The sequence below is a fragment of the Triplophysa rosa genome, linkage group LG21 (assembly GCF_024868665.1).
Source record: "Triplophysa rosa linkage group LG21, Trosa_1v2, whole genome shotgun sequence".
Lineage (NCBI taxonomy): Eukaryota > Metazoa > Chordata > Actinopteri > Cypriniformes > Nemacheilidae > Triplophysa > Triplophysa rosa.
This window is the reverse complement of record NC_079910.1, coordinates 20,969,055-20,988,346: the sequence shown is the minus strand read 5'-3', so window position 1 is coordinate 20,988,346 and position 19,292 is coordinate 20,969,055. Positions and strand designations below refer to the sequence as shown.

At 40.1% G+C, this 19,292-nt stretch overlaps 1 protein-coding gene across 1 annotated transcript in view; it reads right to left on the bottom strand.

Annotated features, from left to right (window-relative positions):
• The window catches only part of LOC130545565 (6-phosphofructo-2-kinase/fructose-2,6-bisphosphatase-like), a 48,067-nt gene extending 29,014 nt beyond the window's left edge, over positions 1–19,053 (bottom strand). Inside the window, exons 1-10 of the mRNA XM_057320154.1 lie at positions 18,978–19,053; positions 15,415–15,540; positions 15,141–15,237; positions 15,003–15,069; positions 14,758–14,832; positions 8,851–8,907; positions 7,037–7,158; positions 5,029–5,236; positions 2,735–2,881; positions 2,541–2,645 (exon numbers count right to left, since the gene is read on the bottom strand). Of these exons, the coding sequence (XP_057176137.1) occupies positions 2,541–2,645; positions 2,735–2,881; positions 5,029–5,236; positions 7,037–7,158; positions 8,851–8,907; positions 14,758–14,832; positions 15,003–15,069; positions 15,141–15,237; positions 15,415–15,540; positions 18,978–19,053 (1,080 nt within the window). The remainder of the gene's footprint in view (positions 1–2,540; positions 2,646–2,734; positions 2,882–5,028; positions 5,237–7,036; positions 7,159–8,850; positions 8,908–14,757; positions 14,833–15,002; positions 15,070–15,140; positions 15,238–15,414; positions 15,541–18,977) is intronic.
• Between the last annotated feature and the right edge of the window lie 239 nt (positions 19,054–19,292).

Genomic DNA, 19,292 nt, shown 5'->3' with positions numbered 1-19,292 from the left:
CCTTAAAATGCGAGCACTGTTTATACAATGCACTTTTTTCAGTTAATGCTATTCAGCTGGTCTTTTTGCTTCAAGCACATTTGTCACTATTTTTCTTCCATTCAGGACTGACAGAAAAGTACTTTCTACTAAATGCTTCTGAACAACAAAGGATATTTTTTTTAAACAAAAATAAAAACCTATCCTTGGTCTCAATTTTTAAAAAGGCTATCAATATGAGAACTAAAAGTCAGCTTATCATCAAGCCAAATACCAAGATATTTATAAGATGCAACCCTCTCTAGCTGTATACCATTTATAGTTTTAATCCTGAAATCATGTAGAGAAGATCTAGACCGTGTAAAAATCATATATTTAGTTTTTTTAGTATTCAGCACTAATTTTAAATCATCTAGAGAAGTCTTAATTGAGTTAAAAGCATTCTGTAAGGAGTCCATTGCCACTTTTAAAGTTGAAGCCATAGTATAAATAATAGTATCCTTTATCAAGTTCATTTATATAAATAGAGAATAAGACTGGTCCTAAGATTGATCCTTGGGGAACTCCTGTCTTCACTATTATAGGAGTCGAGGTATAATTATCTATAGACACACATTTTGTTATTCGGATAGTTTGAGAACCATTTTACCGCTGTGTTACTAAAACCTACACCTACTATGAGCCTTTGCAGTAAAAGATCATGATTCACAGAATCAAATGCCTTGGATAAGTCAATGAAGAGTGCAGCACATGATTTTTCATCACCCAGTGCAGTGATAATGTCATTGGTATCTGACATGGTAGCAGTTATAGTACTATGTCCTTGTTTAAAACCTTGTATAAAACCTAAAAATGAAGCATTGCTTGGTAATTGGTATTATCTAATTGTGAACAAATTTAACATCTGACAGCTATTCAACCTAATCCATACATACCTTTCTATCAAAGTTACCTGACATTATCAAGATGAATTTGTTCTGACAGTTTAACTCTGAGTTCTTGTCACGTTTAATGACCATTTACTAAACTATAGAGAATAAACTGTGATAATGTGAGAAATGTTGAAGAGAGTCAGTACCTCAGTTTAACATTGCATCCGAAAGACTTGCTTTTTATAGTATAGTGTCCCCGTCACTATTCTGGGGCAGTAGGACCCACACAGACCACAGGGTAAGCACCCACTGATGGTCTCACTAACACCTCTTCTAGCAGAAACCTAGCTTTCTCAGGAGGTCTCTGATCCAGGTACTGACCAGGCTCAGCCCTGCTAAGCTGCAGTGGGCAACCAGTCTTTGGCTATAGAATGATTTGGCTGCTGACATGACAATGCTATCTCATGACAATGATATCGCACAATAAAACAGTGCGTGGTCACTTTAAATTCTCAGCATCCGAGAAAAAATGACGTTTTGCATATGCTTTTTGCAGTTTTAAGCCTTCTTAGACATTATTTACTCAAATACATAAAAAAACTGTTGTTTACAAAGCATGCAGAGTTTCTGTGACCTGTGACTGTACACAGCTTGTGATATGAGGTAAGCGCTGTTCAGTTTTTGATTGGCTCTCTGTTGCTAAGCATCTGGTCATATCAGTCTACCCCTGCTTCATTTCACACTCCACACGTTCAGCACCACAACTGCTTTAGAATAGGGTTTCATAACCTGGGTCAAATGCAGAGATAACCCCACTTCAAAATAACAAGTGTGAAATGTTAGTTTACCCAGGGTTAAAAGTGAGGTTGTAAGAACCCAACACTGAACTGTTGTTTACCTCCCAGTCGATAGGGGGTGCCTCTCTCCAGATTCAGGCCGAATGCCACACTAATTAAGACTGAGGTACCACACCTGTTTAACCCTATTTAAGTTGGCTTGTGCCATGCCTCGGTGTTCAGTCTTGAGCCTATGTTACCAGTGATTTACAGGAAGTAACGACGGTGTCAAGCTATTGTTTTTGAGACTCTGTAGTCTACCTTTATTATCCTTTTGTTTGTAAGTAAAGACTACCTTTTGCTGAATATCCTTGACTCCTTGTTTCTGCTGCCTCTGCTCTTGGATTGATTAAAAGCAAAAGATTAGCTCAGTTGGTAAAATCAACGCCTTTGTAAGGGGGAGACCCGGGTTCGATTCCAACCTGGAGCAGACCCCTCACAGTGGTTTAGAGTAAAGATAACCTGGGTAAAGCGCAGTGTGAAAAGCCTTACTGTTGTGTGTAATTTAACGTTTTCTCACAATGCAAAGAAAAGTGTTTACATTTTTTGACGACATTGTTGTCGTGTACAGTAAATGCACTCTGAGAGCATTTCTCCATAGTTTTTACTAAACTTTTATTGACACGTGTGTCAACGGAACTGCTCCTCAGTTTGATTCAGGATCATCAAGTAATAGCATGGCATGAGCTCTTTCATTAGCAGATGAACATTCAGTATGAGTAAAGATGAATGCTTACAAAACGACTGCAAATCAGACACAAGTATTGGCAAATACCAGCATGTTTCATTATACCCAAAAGCATCATTCACCTGTCACGTGATTTGTTCATTCAATCAGAGAGCTGTGACTCACCTCACCCTTTGGATAGCGATAGCGGTATTTATCTTGGTCTCGGAGTGCAAACTCCTCAGGAAAATGATTTTGAATCTCCTCATACGTCATCTCCTCACACACACCCTGCAGACACACACTTCATGACAATAGTATCTCATCATCTCACAGTCAAAACCCACAACAACAGTCAATGTCATACTGGCCAGACTCACTGCATCGATCTCATTCAGGGCTTTCCACTGTTCGTAAGGTACACCAATGGCTTCAGCGCTTTGGATGGTTCTTCTCATGTGACTGGTCCAGATCTTCAGGTCAGGGATACACTGACCTCGGATGTACTCGCCCAGAACAGCAGCAAACTGACACAAACATCAACATGCACAGCTAAAAAAAACAGCACCTGGTTGCCAAGATTTGTTATACAACCGCTTAAACTGACACAGCTCATATGTGAGTCATCTGGGTCCAACATTGGGCAATGCCAGACTCTACAGACATTTCTATTAAATGTGGTTATTAAACTGCTGTGGCCGGGGATCATATCATGTCATAAAACTTCCCCCTTACCAGAGTTTTGCAGACCTCGCTTAGGCATCGCCTAGATCAAAGAGAGTTGGTTCCAAATAGACTGATACCTGGTGCTTCTCCAAAGTGCCCTTAAAGTCTGTAGTTTTTTTCTCACTGAAGGTTTTAAGTAAGGGATAATGTCCAGGCAGCCGGTTGTTATGGCAGAAATAATCCCCGACAGTGTGAGCAGGTCTTGAAGCGGAGGGTCTTGTATCGCACTGAAGGGGCTTATTTTGCGATAACAGCCGGCTGCTTGTACATTATCCCGCTTATTACACGGCTACTTGCCACATGAGAAAAAACTGGACGTGAAATGTGAATTTGAAATATTTTATTAGCTCACTTTTACTGATTGCAGACCTTCCGTGAGGAAAAGACATTTACTTTCGGTTTTAAGGTAAGAAATGGCGTTCAAATGTCATGAACAGGTAATTTGGTTTAATCATTTGTAAATATAATGTCATATATGTTATTAAAAGACATATTTATATTTCATTTGTCAAAAAAAAACTTTTAAAAACATCCAGGTTACCGTGTGTTGTTAGTTTGGAGAGGTTAGTTTTAAAATCTTACTTATTACCTATAAAACCCTACATGGTTTCAGTACTTGAATGAATTCCTTTTGTATTACAGTCCTTCACGTGCATTACGCTCTCAGGCGTCCTGTCAGTTGGTAATACCTAGAATTCCAAAATCAAGTGCAGGTGGTAGATCCTTTTCCTATCTAGCGCCTAAACTTTGGAATAGTCTTACTGTCCGGGAGGCAGACACACTCTGTCAGTTTAAATCTAGACTAAAGACGCATCTTTTTAATCTTGCATACACTACTCTTCCATAATATAAATCCTCTGAGGGTTTAGGCTGCATTAGTTAGATCAACCGGAACCAAAAACACAACTGATGTACTTGTTGCATCAAAGAGTGCAGAACAGTAATCTACTCTCAACCAGTCTTGTCTCATTGTTCCAAGGTTACCACAGCGAGCAGGATGCAGTTCATGGCCAGACCTGATTGTAGAGCGGAGAATGGGAAGTGGCGACCTGACAAGAGCTGAGATGATAGAGCTGGATAAAGAAGGACGCGGTCACCTGACACGTCCTCACCACAAAATTTCAAATGCTATTAGATTATTAATGATAATCTTAAACTATAATTTACCTTATTAGTAAGTTTATTTATTTTATTTAGCCTTGTTGTGCAAGCTCTCTGGAGCTTGTGCAGAGGCAGCAGCTTTTGCCAGAGGGGAACTGGAATCCCCTGGTTGGGCCTGGGTTCTCCTGAGGTTTTTTTTCTCGATTAGAGTTTTGGGTTCCTTGCCACCGTTTGCACACTGTTTTTTGCACTATTTGCCTGGCCAGGGGGGCTGCTTTAGAATTTTAAAGTTTTACATAATTAATATTGCATATAGGAATTTATAGTCTGTTATATTTGACCTGTGCTTCTCTCTCCTTTATCTTAAATGTGTGCTCTCACTGAGCGTGTGTGTGTGCGTGCGTGCATGTCTGTGTGTGTGTGCGTACTTGTCTGTGTACGTGTGTGTGTGCGTGCTCGTCCGTGTGTGTGTGTCTATGTGTGTTAGTACGTGTGCATATTGTGTGTGTGGAGTGTTTTGTATGTGGGTATGTCTGTCTTCTGTGTTTTCAACTTTTTCTTGTTTTTGCAGGTACAACTTTAATTGTTTTGCTTATAGTCAATATGTCTTATGTACAGCTGCTTTGTAACAATGAAAATTGTAAAAAGCACTATATAAATAAATAAAATAAAGTTGAGAGTTGTTATCTGGGAATAACGAACCTGCAAATCTGGCCAATCAGAATGAAGCATTCCAACGAGCTGTGTAATAATTCGTTTTAAATGACCTAATCAAATATTCTACATAATTTACTAATGTGGTACGTAGCTGTGTAATGAGAGGGATGATGTACAGCCAGTGGTTTACCCTCATTCCCCCCGGCGAGAGACCAGAATCGCCTCCTATGCGTCCCCGAAGGTTGAGCTCACTCTCTCCGTGTCGACAGAGGTATATGGTGCGAGGAGTGACGTGAATGTTCATCAGGTAGTAGACGCTACGGCTCTGAATGTGATCCTGAACCTGATTCACCAGAAACCTGCTTCCCACGTTAAAGATCTTAATGTACGACAGATTCCTGTGAACACACAGAGACCACACACTAAACTCTTACAACTGACATGAACATCACTGCTCCAGGCGTTTCTTTTATTTCACATTGATATTTAAGTCTTAAAGATGTTAGTTAAACATCTGATTCAGTTCTAAATATTCGGTTGGTTGTATTTTGGTCTAATGTTTGTGACACTCAAACTGACGTGAACGTTTTTTTTTTAAGAAATGCTTGTTTACAAATGTACAAGTTTTAAGTCAAAATACCACCCCTTTAAACATTCCCATTTAACAGTTTGGTACAATTCATTAAATTCAAAACAAGAAAGAAGTGTATAATTCTGCAAAGCAATGAACACATAATTTCTGTACAGTGCACTAGGAAAATTAAGTATATTAAGTTTTGTTTACAGTAAAGTAATCAGGATTTGTCTGTACATTGAAAATCATTTGCTCCAAATTGCATGGTTAAGCTATAGTTACTGGAGTGAAACCATGTTTATGTCATGACCACAATTGTTAAATATTTAAGGTTGGCGACAGAATGAAACTGTTCTGGGCAAACTCTCTGGCTGTCCATGCAGCCTTACATGTGTAGAGCCTGGCATAGCCAAATTGTTGGATCTTGTGTCTGGATCATTAAAAGAAGAGCCCCCCTCCCTTTTGTCCTGGTTTCTTGATACCAACATCCAAAGACCAGACCCAGACCTGGCTCCAGGATGGCCTAGATTTAGGTTGGTTCTCCACCCAAAAGTGTTGATAACCTTTTGTTTCTCCATGGGATATTTACGACTCCTAAGCTTCAAAGCAAGCAAAGGACGTGTGAAAAGTCTCTCTGTTAGGGCCCAACTGGAACTTACGACCTGTAGTTGACCCATAGACACTTCTGTGTCAAAACTACACTAAACTGTCCTTTTTCTGTAAATATATGTTGTCGCTCTTGTCATTTTAAATCATCAGTAACTGGTAAATATGCAGGTTTGATTCAGGCTTTGTTGTATTCGAACATCTGAATGAATCACGACTTAAAGCGATTCAAACCTGGCATATTTGGTACCTAAATGTTTGTCTCTTGATTCCCTCCTTGTTGATATATGTTGTGTGATCATATAACATTTTATACTGTTTATGTAATAATCTGGACTGGTATTTTGTAAAGTTGCCAGGAGGTCATAAAGATGCAAATTAGCTGTTGAGTGGACAAAGAACCTCTGATTGGTCGATTCAAACTCTGGTGGGCATGCCCTCTCATGAAGTTAAATATCGACCGTGCTCTGAAAACTGAGCTTGGCATTTTTCTCTCTACCTGCCCTCACCGGAAACTGGTTTATGGCGTCTCTTCGGAGATTAAATATGTAAAATGAATATACACTGTAAAATAAATCTGTAAAAAAACATACATTTTCTGTCAGATTTATTGAAGAAATATACCATAAAATACTAGATTTCCTTTAAATTACAGGATACAAGGATATATAAATTGTTTTCCCTATTTTTCTTGTAAATTAGCTTTTTTCTGTAATTTTACAGTTTTTGACAGTATTTCAAAATTAACTGTAAAAAATAAAATCTTGTTAAAAAACTGGTATTTTCTGGGAGCTGGGCGTAGCTGGGGCGGCAGAAATAAACTGTAAAAAAAAAAAATCCTGTAAATTTTTTTAACCCGTTTTTCTTGTAACTGAGCAGTCTTTTTCTGTAATTTTATGCTTTTTTTATCGTATTTCAAAAACACAAAAAAGTCTGCAATTTATATGGAAAATATGTAAAAATAACAGAAAAATTCTGTAAAATTACGTTTTTTTACAGTGCAGATGGATTAAGTCACCTGTCTCTGTCATCATCCAGAGGAACGTATGTGAGTTTGTAGCAGTCGATCCTCTTCAGAAAGTCAGCGACGGCCTCCTCTTTATCACAGCTCATGTAATCTGGACTGCTCAGCTTCACTTGCTACACAAACGCACACATCATTTTATTGTATTTCAGTACGGTGCACACACATGTGCTATAGGCTTTATTTCTAATTGTAAAGGCAATTAGGGCAGGGCAGTTGTGGTTGTAATACAGGGCAGTTGTGGCCTAATGGTTAGTGAGTCGGACTCGTGACAAGAAGGTTGCTGGTTCGATTCCCAGGGCCAGCGGGTAACAAGGTTAACTTTGAGCAAGGCACCTTACCCCTACTTGCTCCCTGGGCGCTGCAGTGATAGCTGCCCACTGCTCCGGGGGTACGTGTGTTCACTACTCTCTGGATGGGTTAAATGCAGAGGTCACATTTCGTTGCCTTGTACTTGTACATGTGCAATGACAATAAAGTTGAATCTAATCTAAAGGATGTTGTTATTGTTGGGATTGATATTGTTGACAGATTTCATTAGGTTATTCTACAGCAGGCTTGTGCTTAAAATGTGTTTCAAAATAAAGAGCTGTCAGACTGTCTTCAATGAGCAAAAACACTTGTCTTCTCTTTTCTTCTCCTTCTCTTTCTCTCCGTGGCATGTATGCAGAGTATACATTATGTTTTGAGATTCACCCAACAGCTTTTAAGATCACCCACAGACCATGCGAATGCAACACACACATACAGAAACATTGATTTAATAAACCAGGGTCTTCAACTACTTTTCTTTGAGGGCCAGATTCCAAAAGTATAAATAGGATGCGGGCCGGTTTTTTTACCATATCATTATTTCTTCTGTTATTTTGAATTTCTGTTATATATTGCTTTTTGTTCCTTTTATACTGTTTTTTTATTACTGTTACTTATAGGTCATTAAAACATGCACACAAATATTGCATCCAGTATTTCTGCCTTTTCATTATATTTAATTAAAAGGGATATTGTTTTTTATATTCCTTAATGCGTTAGTTTACCCAAAAATGAAATTGCGGTTAATTTACTCACCCTCAGTACATCCAAGATGTGGGTGACATTGTTTTTTCAAGAAGATATTTATGAAGATATTTGGTTTAATTAATAAAAGTCAAAAACGCAAAAAATTCAGCACAAAAGTAATCCCTGACCCTTGACGTTAAACTGGCGTCTTATAAAAGTGAATCAATTGGTCTGTGCAAGAAACTGAACGCTATTATCATAGATATGGATATTATCGCATCTTGAAAATCCAATCGCATTCATGTGCCCCACACACTTAGAAGGGCAGATCCTTTGATGTGCAAGTTCTGGAGGGAGATGAACAGCTGTTTTCGTAAATATAGCTGTTTAAATCATACGTAATTTACGCAGTAATAAAAACAACACAGTTTTCCCTTATCTGAGACAACAGTTCACGTGGTGTAGTACCCTTCCTGCAGTTACTTTCAAGGGCAGAAGACGTGTTTTGGAACGCAACCTATCGCGTACGCAAACCAACTGCCTGTGGATTGTCGATTACGTTGTAAATAACATTTCATGGACAGACCGATCAAATCGCTTTATAAGACGTACTTCCGTTTTGAATGTAGTAGCTTTTTGGACTTTCAAAGATGGACGTGCATTTCTTAAAGCACACCATTCTTAAAGTCTCTCCACTTATTTGAAAGGTGGGCCAGGTAAAGATGATTGGCAGGCCGCATTTGGCCCGCGGGCCGCCAGTTGACTAGCCCTGTAATAAACAAACAATCTTCAAGAAGATGGAAATGTACCTTAATGTTTTCTGCAATGATTTCTGGGTCATCACAAAGAGACTCAACAAAAAAGACCTACAAGAAAGAAGAGGTTCATTTTTAAGTTCTGTACTGTAGAATTCACTGGTGAACACTTGTAAGCAGAGGTGGGTAGTAATGTATAGCTGCATTTGTTTCGTTACATTTACTTTAGAAACATTTAGGAAAATATGTACTTTAAAAGTAAATATAAAAGTGGGGACATTTAGTGGAGAGCGGGGCACAAAGTAACGGATGTGTTTCATAGTTACACAGGGTCGACCAAGTTGTGCTTTTGGCCTTTTTCTCTCATTGCAAGATGATGATCATCTGTGAGTTTTTGAAAAAATTTCATGTGTGTTCATGGAGATATTGGACAAAGTGTGTTTCGGCAGCATGAAAGTAAATGTCTTCATCCTATGTGCTTTTCAATTTCTCACTTGATTGTGTAAGTCACCAAATCCAACCTTATATTATCTTAATCACGGTCTTGTTGCCTACCACATAGCACCATATTGAAACATGTCAGCCACTCCTTGTAACTGTTAACTTGGCTTCGAAAAAATGTTTACACAGCGGAGTTAGTTGTAACAGTCACGAACGAGGCTCCTGCAGACCCCTCCGCTCGCCACCAGAGGAAACCCTCTCCAGAATGTTGATCCCTTTTCGGACTTCATTTCCCACATGCCTGTTAAATACGCTCGCACCTAAACTGCATTAGGAGAGGTATATCAGTCACCCTCATCCATGCACTCGTTACGAAGTCTTGTTCGGCCCCATTTAGCAATTCTGAGCATTTTTCCTGATTACCTGTGTATTACCTAGGATTGTTGATTCCCCTGGAGATTCTTAGCTGCCTGCCTGGACTGTTTGCCCTGTTTACTGGAACTTACGATCGGTTGCTGCCTGCCTCGACACTCGCCTGTTTCTGGATTTATGATTGTTTGCCACCTGCCTCGACATTCGCCTGTTTGTGGATTACGAACTGTACTGCCTTTGATATTGAGTTTGTTTGTGATTGACCTTGCCTGTACGCCATTGAATAAAACTGCAAATAGATCCCCATTCAGCTGGTGCCTCATTACAGTAACAAATCCCAGTGTGTGAAAATGTATACAAGACAATGCGATTAAAACAATGTTAATTTCATTAATCAAAATCATAACTGAAATGACAATATTAGTCAGAGTAATTGACAATTATGATTTTTTTGGTTATAATTGTGCAGCTCATAAATATATAAATATCACCACATCTCAACAAGATGGCGGCATGCACAGACGCAGCGGCTCTTAGCTCTCCTGTTTGATGTCTAATTTTATATTTGTTTTCGTATCTGTTTGTTGAGATGCAATGCAATTATTGCATACAATCGTCAGGACTTAGTCGAGTACGGATTCCGGTACAAGATGACCTTGAAGTGATTTTCAGGGGATACACAACATACCAGACAACATAGCAAGAGCACCAGGATCTCCGTGGATTGTTGTCGGACCCAGCAGCCGACGCAGGCGGAGGAGGTAAAGGAAACAAAAGCGAGGATGCTGGGCAGGCCTACTTATTCGGCTACGTAAACAACTGTTTAAACCACCGCTTCTGAGCATATTTCTCATCAACGCCAGATCAATAACTACATGGATTATGGATGAGTTGGCAAATCGCAACAAATCATCTCGTTCGTGAGTGCTGTGTGATGATAGTAACTGAATCCTGGCTACACACGCACATCCCCGATGCTGCGATTCAACTAGCAGAACGCACAATCTACCAGAAGGACAGAAACAAAGACTCTGGTAAGAGCAGAGGAGGGGATCTTTGCATCTATGTGCACAATGATTGGTGTGACAACAGCAATATCATAAATACGTACTGCTCGCCTGATTTGGAAACAATGTCGGTTATATGCAGGCCATTCTATTTACAAAGAGAGTTAACAGCAGTAATAGTAGCTTGGCCTGATTTAGCCAAGTGGTTGATGTCCTCAGGGCAACATATTTTGTTGACCTAAGGACAACATTTTTATAAATAAAACCTAAACCCACACCAAACCCCAACCCTAACCATTACTTACCCCTAAAATCAGAGGGAAATGATAAGTGAATTAAACTTAAAATAAACTCTAAACTTGTTTCTGATTGGTTGATTTAAATGTTGTCCCAGGGTCAACATGCTGTTGCCCTAAGGACATCAACCCCTTGGCAAAGTCAGGAGAGCCGTAATAGTAACTGCTGTGTACATTCCTCCAGACGCTAACGCTAAATCCAAGATGGCGCCGAGTATGGCCGCTGTGTTGCTAGCTCCTACAAAACTTTGCTGTTTTTCATACTGGATGTCTACACTCCTATTGCCTCACAGAAACCTGGCTATCTGTGGAGATTCCAGATTCAGCCATCGAACTCTTGAGATTCTCCATGCACCGTGCGGACAGAATGAAAGAGCTCACAGGGAAAAGCAGAGGATGGGGTGTTTGTTTCTTTATTAACAACTCATGGTGCATGGTGAGAGGAACATATACTTCTGCTCCCCTGATCTGGAATACCTCACTCTTCTGTGTCAACCATACTGGCTACCGAGGGAATTTACAGCGGTCATAATCACAGCTGTTTACATCCCCCCTCAAGCCAACACAGAACAAGCACTCAAGGAACTGTACGGGAGTATATGCGAGAAGGAAACCGCACACCCAGAGGCGGTTAACAGCGGACTTTAACAATGCCAACTTCAGAAAAATAGTCCCAAAATTCTTTCAACACATCAACATAAACACTCGTGGCGATCGTGTTTTGGATCACTGATATTCACCCTTCCGGGGTGCCTACAAATCCCTACCCCCGCACAGCGTTTGGCAAATCAGACCACTCATCCGTTCTGCTCCTGTCTGCTTACAGGCAGAAACTTAAACGGGAAGCACCCACCCTCAGGACGTTTCAAAGCTGGTCGGACCAATCGGATTCTACACTGCAAGACTGTTTTGAACACGTTGACTGGGAGATGTTCAGGGCTGCTTCTGATGACGACATTGAGGTTTACTCGGACACCGTCACATGTTTGATCAGGAAGTGTGTTGAAGACGTGGAGCCGACAAACACAGTTCGCATCTTCACCAACCAAAAACCGTGGATTAACAGCGATGTTCGAGCAGCCTTATCAGCGCGAACCTCTGCTTTTAAATCCAGAAGCATGGAAGAACAAAAACAAGCCAACTACGACCTCCGGAAAACCATTAAAGCCGCCAAACGACAATACAAAAATAAAATAGAAGGACAGTTTAACACCAACAATGCAAGAAGCATGTGGCAGGGCATTAATAATATCACAGCCGATATACTGCAGTCAGGTCGAGACCCCGATGAGGACGACGAGCATGCAGATGAGCTTCCCTGAGACGGTTTCTGACATTTGTGCAGAAATTCTTTGGTTATGCAAACTGATTGTTGCAGCAGCTGTCCGGGTGGCTGGTCTCAGACGATCTTGGAGGTGAAGATACTGGATGTGGAGGTCCTGGGCTGGTGTGGTTACACGTGGTCTGCGGTTGTGAGGCCGGTTGGATGTACTGCCAAATTCTCAGAAACGCCTTTGGAGACGGCTTATGGTGAAGAAATGAACATTCAACAGCTCTGGTGGACATTCCTGCAGTCAGCATGCCAATTGCACGCTCCCTCAAAACTTGCGACATCTGTGGCATTGTGCTGTGTGATAAAACTGCACATTTTAGAGTGGCCTTTTATTGTGGCCAGCCTAAGGCACACCTGTGCAATAATCATGCTGTCTAATCAGCATCTTGATATGCCACACCTGTGAGGTGGATGGATTATCTCGGCAGAGAAGTGCTCACTAACACAGATTTAGACAGATTTGTGAACAATATTTCAGAGAAATAGGCCTTTTGTCTACATAGAAAAAGTCTTAGATCTTTGAGTTCAGCTCATGAAATATGGGGGCAAAAACAAAAGTATTGCGTTTATAATTTTGGTCAGTGTATATTATTTCAGCTATGTCATTCAACTACAGCTACTTTACTTAATTCCAATACATTTTCTGTCGATGTGCAATATCACCTTTTATACATTTAGTGACAGAATTCAATATGCAATATCACCTTTTATGTGCAACATCACCTTCAAAACTATTTAAACATTTAGTATCAGGATTCAAAATGCACAAATAGCATATCAATGTGCAATACGGATTCACTTAATATTTACTTAAAATGGTACACTATACCTGCAGTAAATGTGCAGTACATATGTACAATAATATATACTTAATATATCACTTAATCACTACTGTTACTTATCACATTTCAAATGAAACCTTGAGTACATATTATATTTTTGCACTGCATAGTCTATAGTCTATTTATTGTCTGTGATTACATGTTTGTCTTTCTAACACCAGCCAGGTGCAGTGCTCCAATTTCGTGGTATGCAAAATATACAATGACAATAAAGGCTTTCTATTTTATTCTATTCTAAAATGTATTGATGTGTAATAGAAGTATGGTTAGATAAGGAGTGGCTGCATGACATATGTGTAGATTTCTGATATATGTGTCTGTTATAGACAGATGTACAAACAATATCCACCTTTAATATATAGACAGATTAATATTGAGTTATTTGTGTATGAACAGAATTTTCTAGCAAGTGTTCCAACTAACCCTCTGTCACTCACGGGGTAAATTGTAACGTTTGAACTTCTGTTACTTTTGCTGAAATTGTACAAGAACTGTATGTTCTAGAAACAAACTTTAAATGTTCATTTGTAGCAGAGACGTGTATGTTGCTTTTGTAAAAAATCTGATTAAGTGATTGAGCTACAACCAAAAAGCGTTATGTTGTACCCCGCTCTCCCCTAATCTCACTTGAGTATATTTCTAATGGAAAATCTGCACCTTTACTTCCTTACACTGCAGAACGTTCCTTTATTCCTTCATTCTCAGGCATTATGAAATGCGTCGTTTATTTCAAGGTTGCCGTCAAACCAAAACTGCAAATGCGTCGTATTGTTTGCCAGCAATGATAAATGCCCGCCAAATGCAAAGCTCTGCATGTTCACTTTAGTTTGACATGGTCTATTCTAAATAGGTTGTGTAGGCTACATTGACATTGGGTCATGATTCTGACAGGAATCCACGATGGGGGCAAACAGCAAATAATAAGTACTCAAAACAAAACCTCCCACGAGGGGGCAAAACGAATAAAGTCCAAATGACAAGGATAACAAGTCAACAAAACACGAGAGGCATGACTGGAATACTCCACTGGGACTTCGACAACGAACATTAACGAACCAGCAAGGGACAGATGGCACGAGGGCCTTAAACGGGAAAATTAACTAGGGATAATGACACTGGGCAGGTGAGGGGAATGAATTAGTAAGGGCGAGATTACGGGAAACAAGGGGTCGGGGCCAAGGCATGCGACAGGAGAGCACGTGGCGCAAAGTCACAACAAAGGTAACGTGCTTCCACACAGAACACAACAAGCACAAAAGACGTGATACGGTCATGACCCTGTCCACAGAACTAGAAAACTCCTGACGAGAAGAACAGGATCATGACATTGGGACTAGATAAAATTTACAGAAATGTTAGTCTCTTTGTGTATATTGCAAAGATATCTGCTGATGATGATAAAAATAATGACTAAAATATAATAGAAATCTAAAAATATTGTCATTATTATTAATATTATTGATAGTATATAATCAGATCCAGAGGAACTAGAAACTAGCTACTTGAGGAGTTTTTTTCATTGCATACTTTTTACTTTTACTCAAGTAATTTTTAAAATAGTGACTTTTACTTTTACTTGAGTAACAATTTCTCTAGTTACTTGTACTTTTACTTGAGTAAAGATTTTGGCTACTCTACCCACCTCTACTTGTAAGAGAAGTAAAACTTACTTTATAGCCGTTCTCTTTGGCAAAGCTCAAAATGACCTCTCTGCGTTCTAACGTCGTGTTTGTGGCATCAAAGACCTGCGGGCAACATTTCTTATATCATGTGAATATTAAAAGTTGTTACATACTGACTGCATTTGAAACACCAAAACTGAACTGAAAACACAGGAGAGAATCCAGCTACGCACCACTTGTCACAACAGCACACAAAAAAGTGTGTGTGTGTGTGCTTGTGTATGCACACTTACCGCCACCTGTCCGTGATCTTGGGTGAAGTAAGAACAGACATCCTTTAACGCTGCCAGAGCACATGCTCTAAACATACACATGAATTACATAAAAGAGCATAGTCACAAGAACAGGTCAAAAGAGAGTTTGTTTCTTACTTGCGAATCCTCATGGCCTCTTCATTGTCTGGCCGGAAGAATTCATAACTCATATTGGTGCGGACAGCGTCTCGACGGTACTGTCCCACATTAAACACTGTTGAATGAATTGCACATCTGTCATTAGAGTCCATTAACTGATTCAGTGGTAATTCTGAACCCTGACAAAACAACTCATTGCTAAGTGGAATGATATACAGGCCCTATATCAGCCATTATTAAAGCTGTCAATAATAACATCAAATCTCATTGGCTCATAGTAAGCGGCTCTCACCCTTAGTGGGAACTCCAATCCAGTTGAGGTAGCGTGTGAGTTTCTTGGAGATGTAGGTCTTTCCACGAGCAGGCAGACCAACCATCACAATCATAGTAGGAGAGTTGGTGAACTGTGGCACTGACGCTGCAACAAACATATTACAGTACATCTAGGTCTTCAGCCCTTCTCCTGGAGGTCATCTGTCCTGCAAAGCTAAGATCCAACCTACTCCAGTACGCCTGTCTGTCATTTTCAATGGATCCTGAAGACCCTGATTAGATTGTTCAGGTGAGCTGAACTGTGCAGGACAGTGGGACTGTGTCCGAAATTGGCACCTATACCCTTATTTACTATTTCCTAGATTAGTTCACTAAGATGAATCAGCGAGTGAAAATGAGTGAGTGAATTCGGACAGCACTGGGGGCACCATCTTCTGCCGAGTTGAGGAAAATCATTCAGCCTGAATCTAACGATTGATGGCCAGCAGCTAGTTGTAAGTATACATCAGTTATACGTACGTCCGTTATTGCCATGCATCATGGGATTGAATAAGTGCACTCGATCTCCACCATGAATTCGGACACCACTAAAAATGGATGTCCCCTCAAATGTGTGCACTATATTAGGGTATAGGGGGTACTTCGGACACAGCTTAGATCTTCAGCAGCAGGACTGATGGCCTCTGATTACACTTCCGCAACACAGCTGCTACAACCTATGTACATTTATTTTACATTTATGCATTTGGCAGACGCTTTTATCCAAAGCGACTTACATTGCATTATACTATACTTTTGTTTCTAATTATGTGAAATCCCTGGGATCGAACAAATGACCTAGGCGTTGTTAGTGCCATGCTCTAACCACTGAGCTACAGGAAAGCTAGTAATAATTGACATAAGAGTCAATGCCTGCCACAAGACCTTCAATTCTTGGTGCTATATTCATCCTTAGCACTAGGGGTCACTCCATGTTTTTTATAAAAAGGGCATCCGCGATGCGCATAACTGTAATAAACATAGAAGCGCATTCATTAAGCGCATCATTCTGTGACCGGGATGCGCAGGAGCACTTTGTGCCTCGCTGCACTTGAGACTTTTTATACTGTGATAGTTTTGTAAAATTAAACAGAGATGGATAGTAGTAGATTTACCTTTACTAAAGTACATTTTTCAAGTATCTGTACTTATAGAGCACATATAGATCTACTTCTACTCCAGTACGTTTCATAAACACATTTTTTACCTTTCATTCAGTACTTAAGTACATTAAAAATCTAGTACCTTTCTACTTTTAAAAGTAAAGACAAAAACAACATTAATTTATGAAATGTAGTGGATTAATAAGTATGATATACTGTATGCTTTATAATGAAGTGAAGTAAAAATGTTCTAAAGTAAAAACTCTAATAAAGTGCAGATATTTGAAAATGTACCTGAAAGTAAAAATACTTAGGTACTATCCACCTCTGGCAATAAAAGATATGTAATTCTACATTGATCAGGAAAAAAACAGTCAAATTGGGATCAGTATTGGGCACTTTGGTGTTTTTAAGACATGGGACAGACTTGCACTCTTACTTCCTGTTGCGTGCACGCACTCTCAAGTGGCTAAGGGTGCAAGTGGGGGTATTTGGACGCAAACGCCATACTTTTTTTTCTGCTACCTGCTTATCTTACAAGCCACTCATCTCAATTTTCATTTCACCTCAATCAATTTTTCCCTTCTTGGGATGGCACTACAAGATGTTGTTGGTTTGCAGAGCGCAGGGATCTGGCATGTACATAAGTCTGCATTAGCGAGTGAAGATAAGGGCGTGCTGAACCAGTGGTGGTCTTGTAGGCCAGGAGCAGAGTCTTGAATTTGATGCCAGCGACTATAGGGAGCCAATGTAACTTAATGAAGAGAGGAGTGATGTGTGATCGGCCACCTTTAGAAGATTTTGATATTCTGGGAACTATTAACAGATCAGAGTTTTGCGACCGCAGTGTGCGCGATGGATTGTAAATCTAACAATAGTTCACAGAGATACTGAGGCGCTAGACCATTCAATGCTTTATAAGTTATTAGCAGGATCTTGAAGTCTATTTGGAACTTAATAGGCTTAATAATAATACTTAACAGAATTAGGCTTATATGGTCAAATTTCTTTGATCTAGTGAGCACTCCGGCTGCTGTATTTTGAACCAGTTAGAGTTTATTCAAAAGCGTCGCAGATCCACATAAATGCATGAATAAGTTTCTCCGCGTCTAAAGCGTCAAAGTTATTTTTATGTAATAACCTGGATTTTTTTGTCATGCTGTCAGCCTTTCACATTACTGTTGGATGACTTTTTGTCCCTCCTGAGTTTTAATTTTGTTTCAATTAAACAAAACACTGGACCAGAAGGGACACAATACATCTCGAAATACTGATTTGAAAATTTGTAATGGTCTCTTCATTTCTCTGCTGCTGTATATATAGATCAATTCATTTTTACTTTGAATGTCATTTGCAGTGTTGAAGGATTTTTAGGATAGTGCTGTATAGAAATGGTTAAGGTGAGTTTGTTGAAAGACACACTGTTTGTGTGTGTGTGTGTGTGTGTGTGTGTGTGTGTGTGTGTGTGTGTGTGTGTGTGTGTGTGCGCGTTCATGTTTGTATATCCCGGTGGGGACCTAAACCTGAACACACACCAACACATGGGGACTCGTGTCACTGTGGGGACCAAAATTGAGGTCCTCATGGGCAAAACAGCTAATAAATTGTACAGAACAATATTTTTGGAAAATCTAAAAATGCAAAAAGTGTTCTATGATCTTTAGGTTTAGGGATAGGGGATAGAATATACAGTTTGTACAGTATAAAAACATTACGCCTATGGACTGTCCCCACGGGGATAGTCAACCAAAGCCGTGCGTGTGTGCGTGTGTGTGTGTGTGTGTGTGTGTGCGTGGCGTGTGTGTGCGTGGCGTGTGTGTGCGTGGCGTGTGTGTGCGTTCATGTTTGTATATCGCGGTGGGGACCTAAACCTGAATACACACCAACACATGGGGACTCGTGTCACCGTGGGGACCAAAATTGAGGTCCTCATGGGCAAAAAAGCTAATAAATTGTACAGAACAATATTTTTTACAAATCTAAAAATGCAAAAAGTGTTCTATGATCTTTAGGTTTAGGGATAGGGTTAGGGGATAGAATATACAGTTTGTACAGTATAAAAAACATTACGCCTATGGACTGTCCCCACGGGGATAGTCAACCAAAGCCTGTGTGCGTGTGTGTGCGTGTGCGTGTGTGTGCGTGTGTGTGTGTGTGTGTGTGTGTGTGCGTGCGTGCGTGTGTGTGTGAAGGACAGTACACTGGACTCTATTGAGGTGAACAGCCCAGAGGACAAAACCACCTCACACACACACGTCAAACAGTAAAACGCACAAATGATTTTAACCCAATCTTACATCCCAGAATGTGATTAAGCCCTTTTACGTACTTAATAAAAATGATTCATACAGAATTTAGGAAAGGATTTTGAGCAATGAAAGGTTTACAAGAGATATTTGCTTATGAACAGAAAGAGAGAGAGAGAGATGTGAGCTCTTACAGCCTCTCCTGCATGTCAATCTGCTGTTCATCCATGGCACCCAGATCTTCTCCAGAGGATTCTGAGTCAGCTCCATCTGAGAGAGAGACGTGTGTGTCTGTGCTGTATAACACAGGTAAAGTGTGTGTGTGTGTGTGTGTGTGTGTGTGCACTGCACCAGATATTACTCAACACTCACTATCTGAACACGTGTGTGTGTGTGCGTGCGTGCGTGTGTGTGTGTGTGCGTGTGTGCGTGCGTGTGTGTGTGTGTGTGTGTGTGTGCCACCAGATATTACTCAACACTCACTATCTGAACATGTGTGCGAGCAGAAG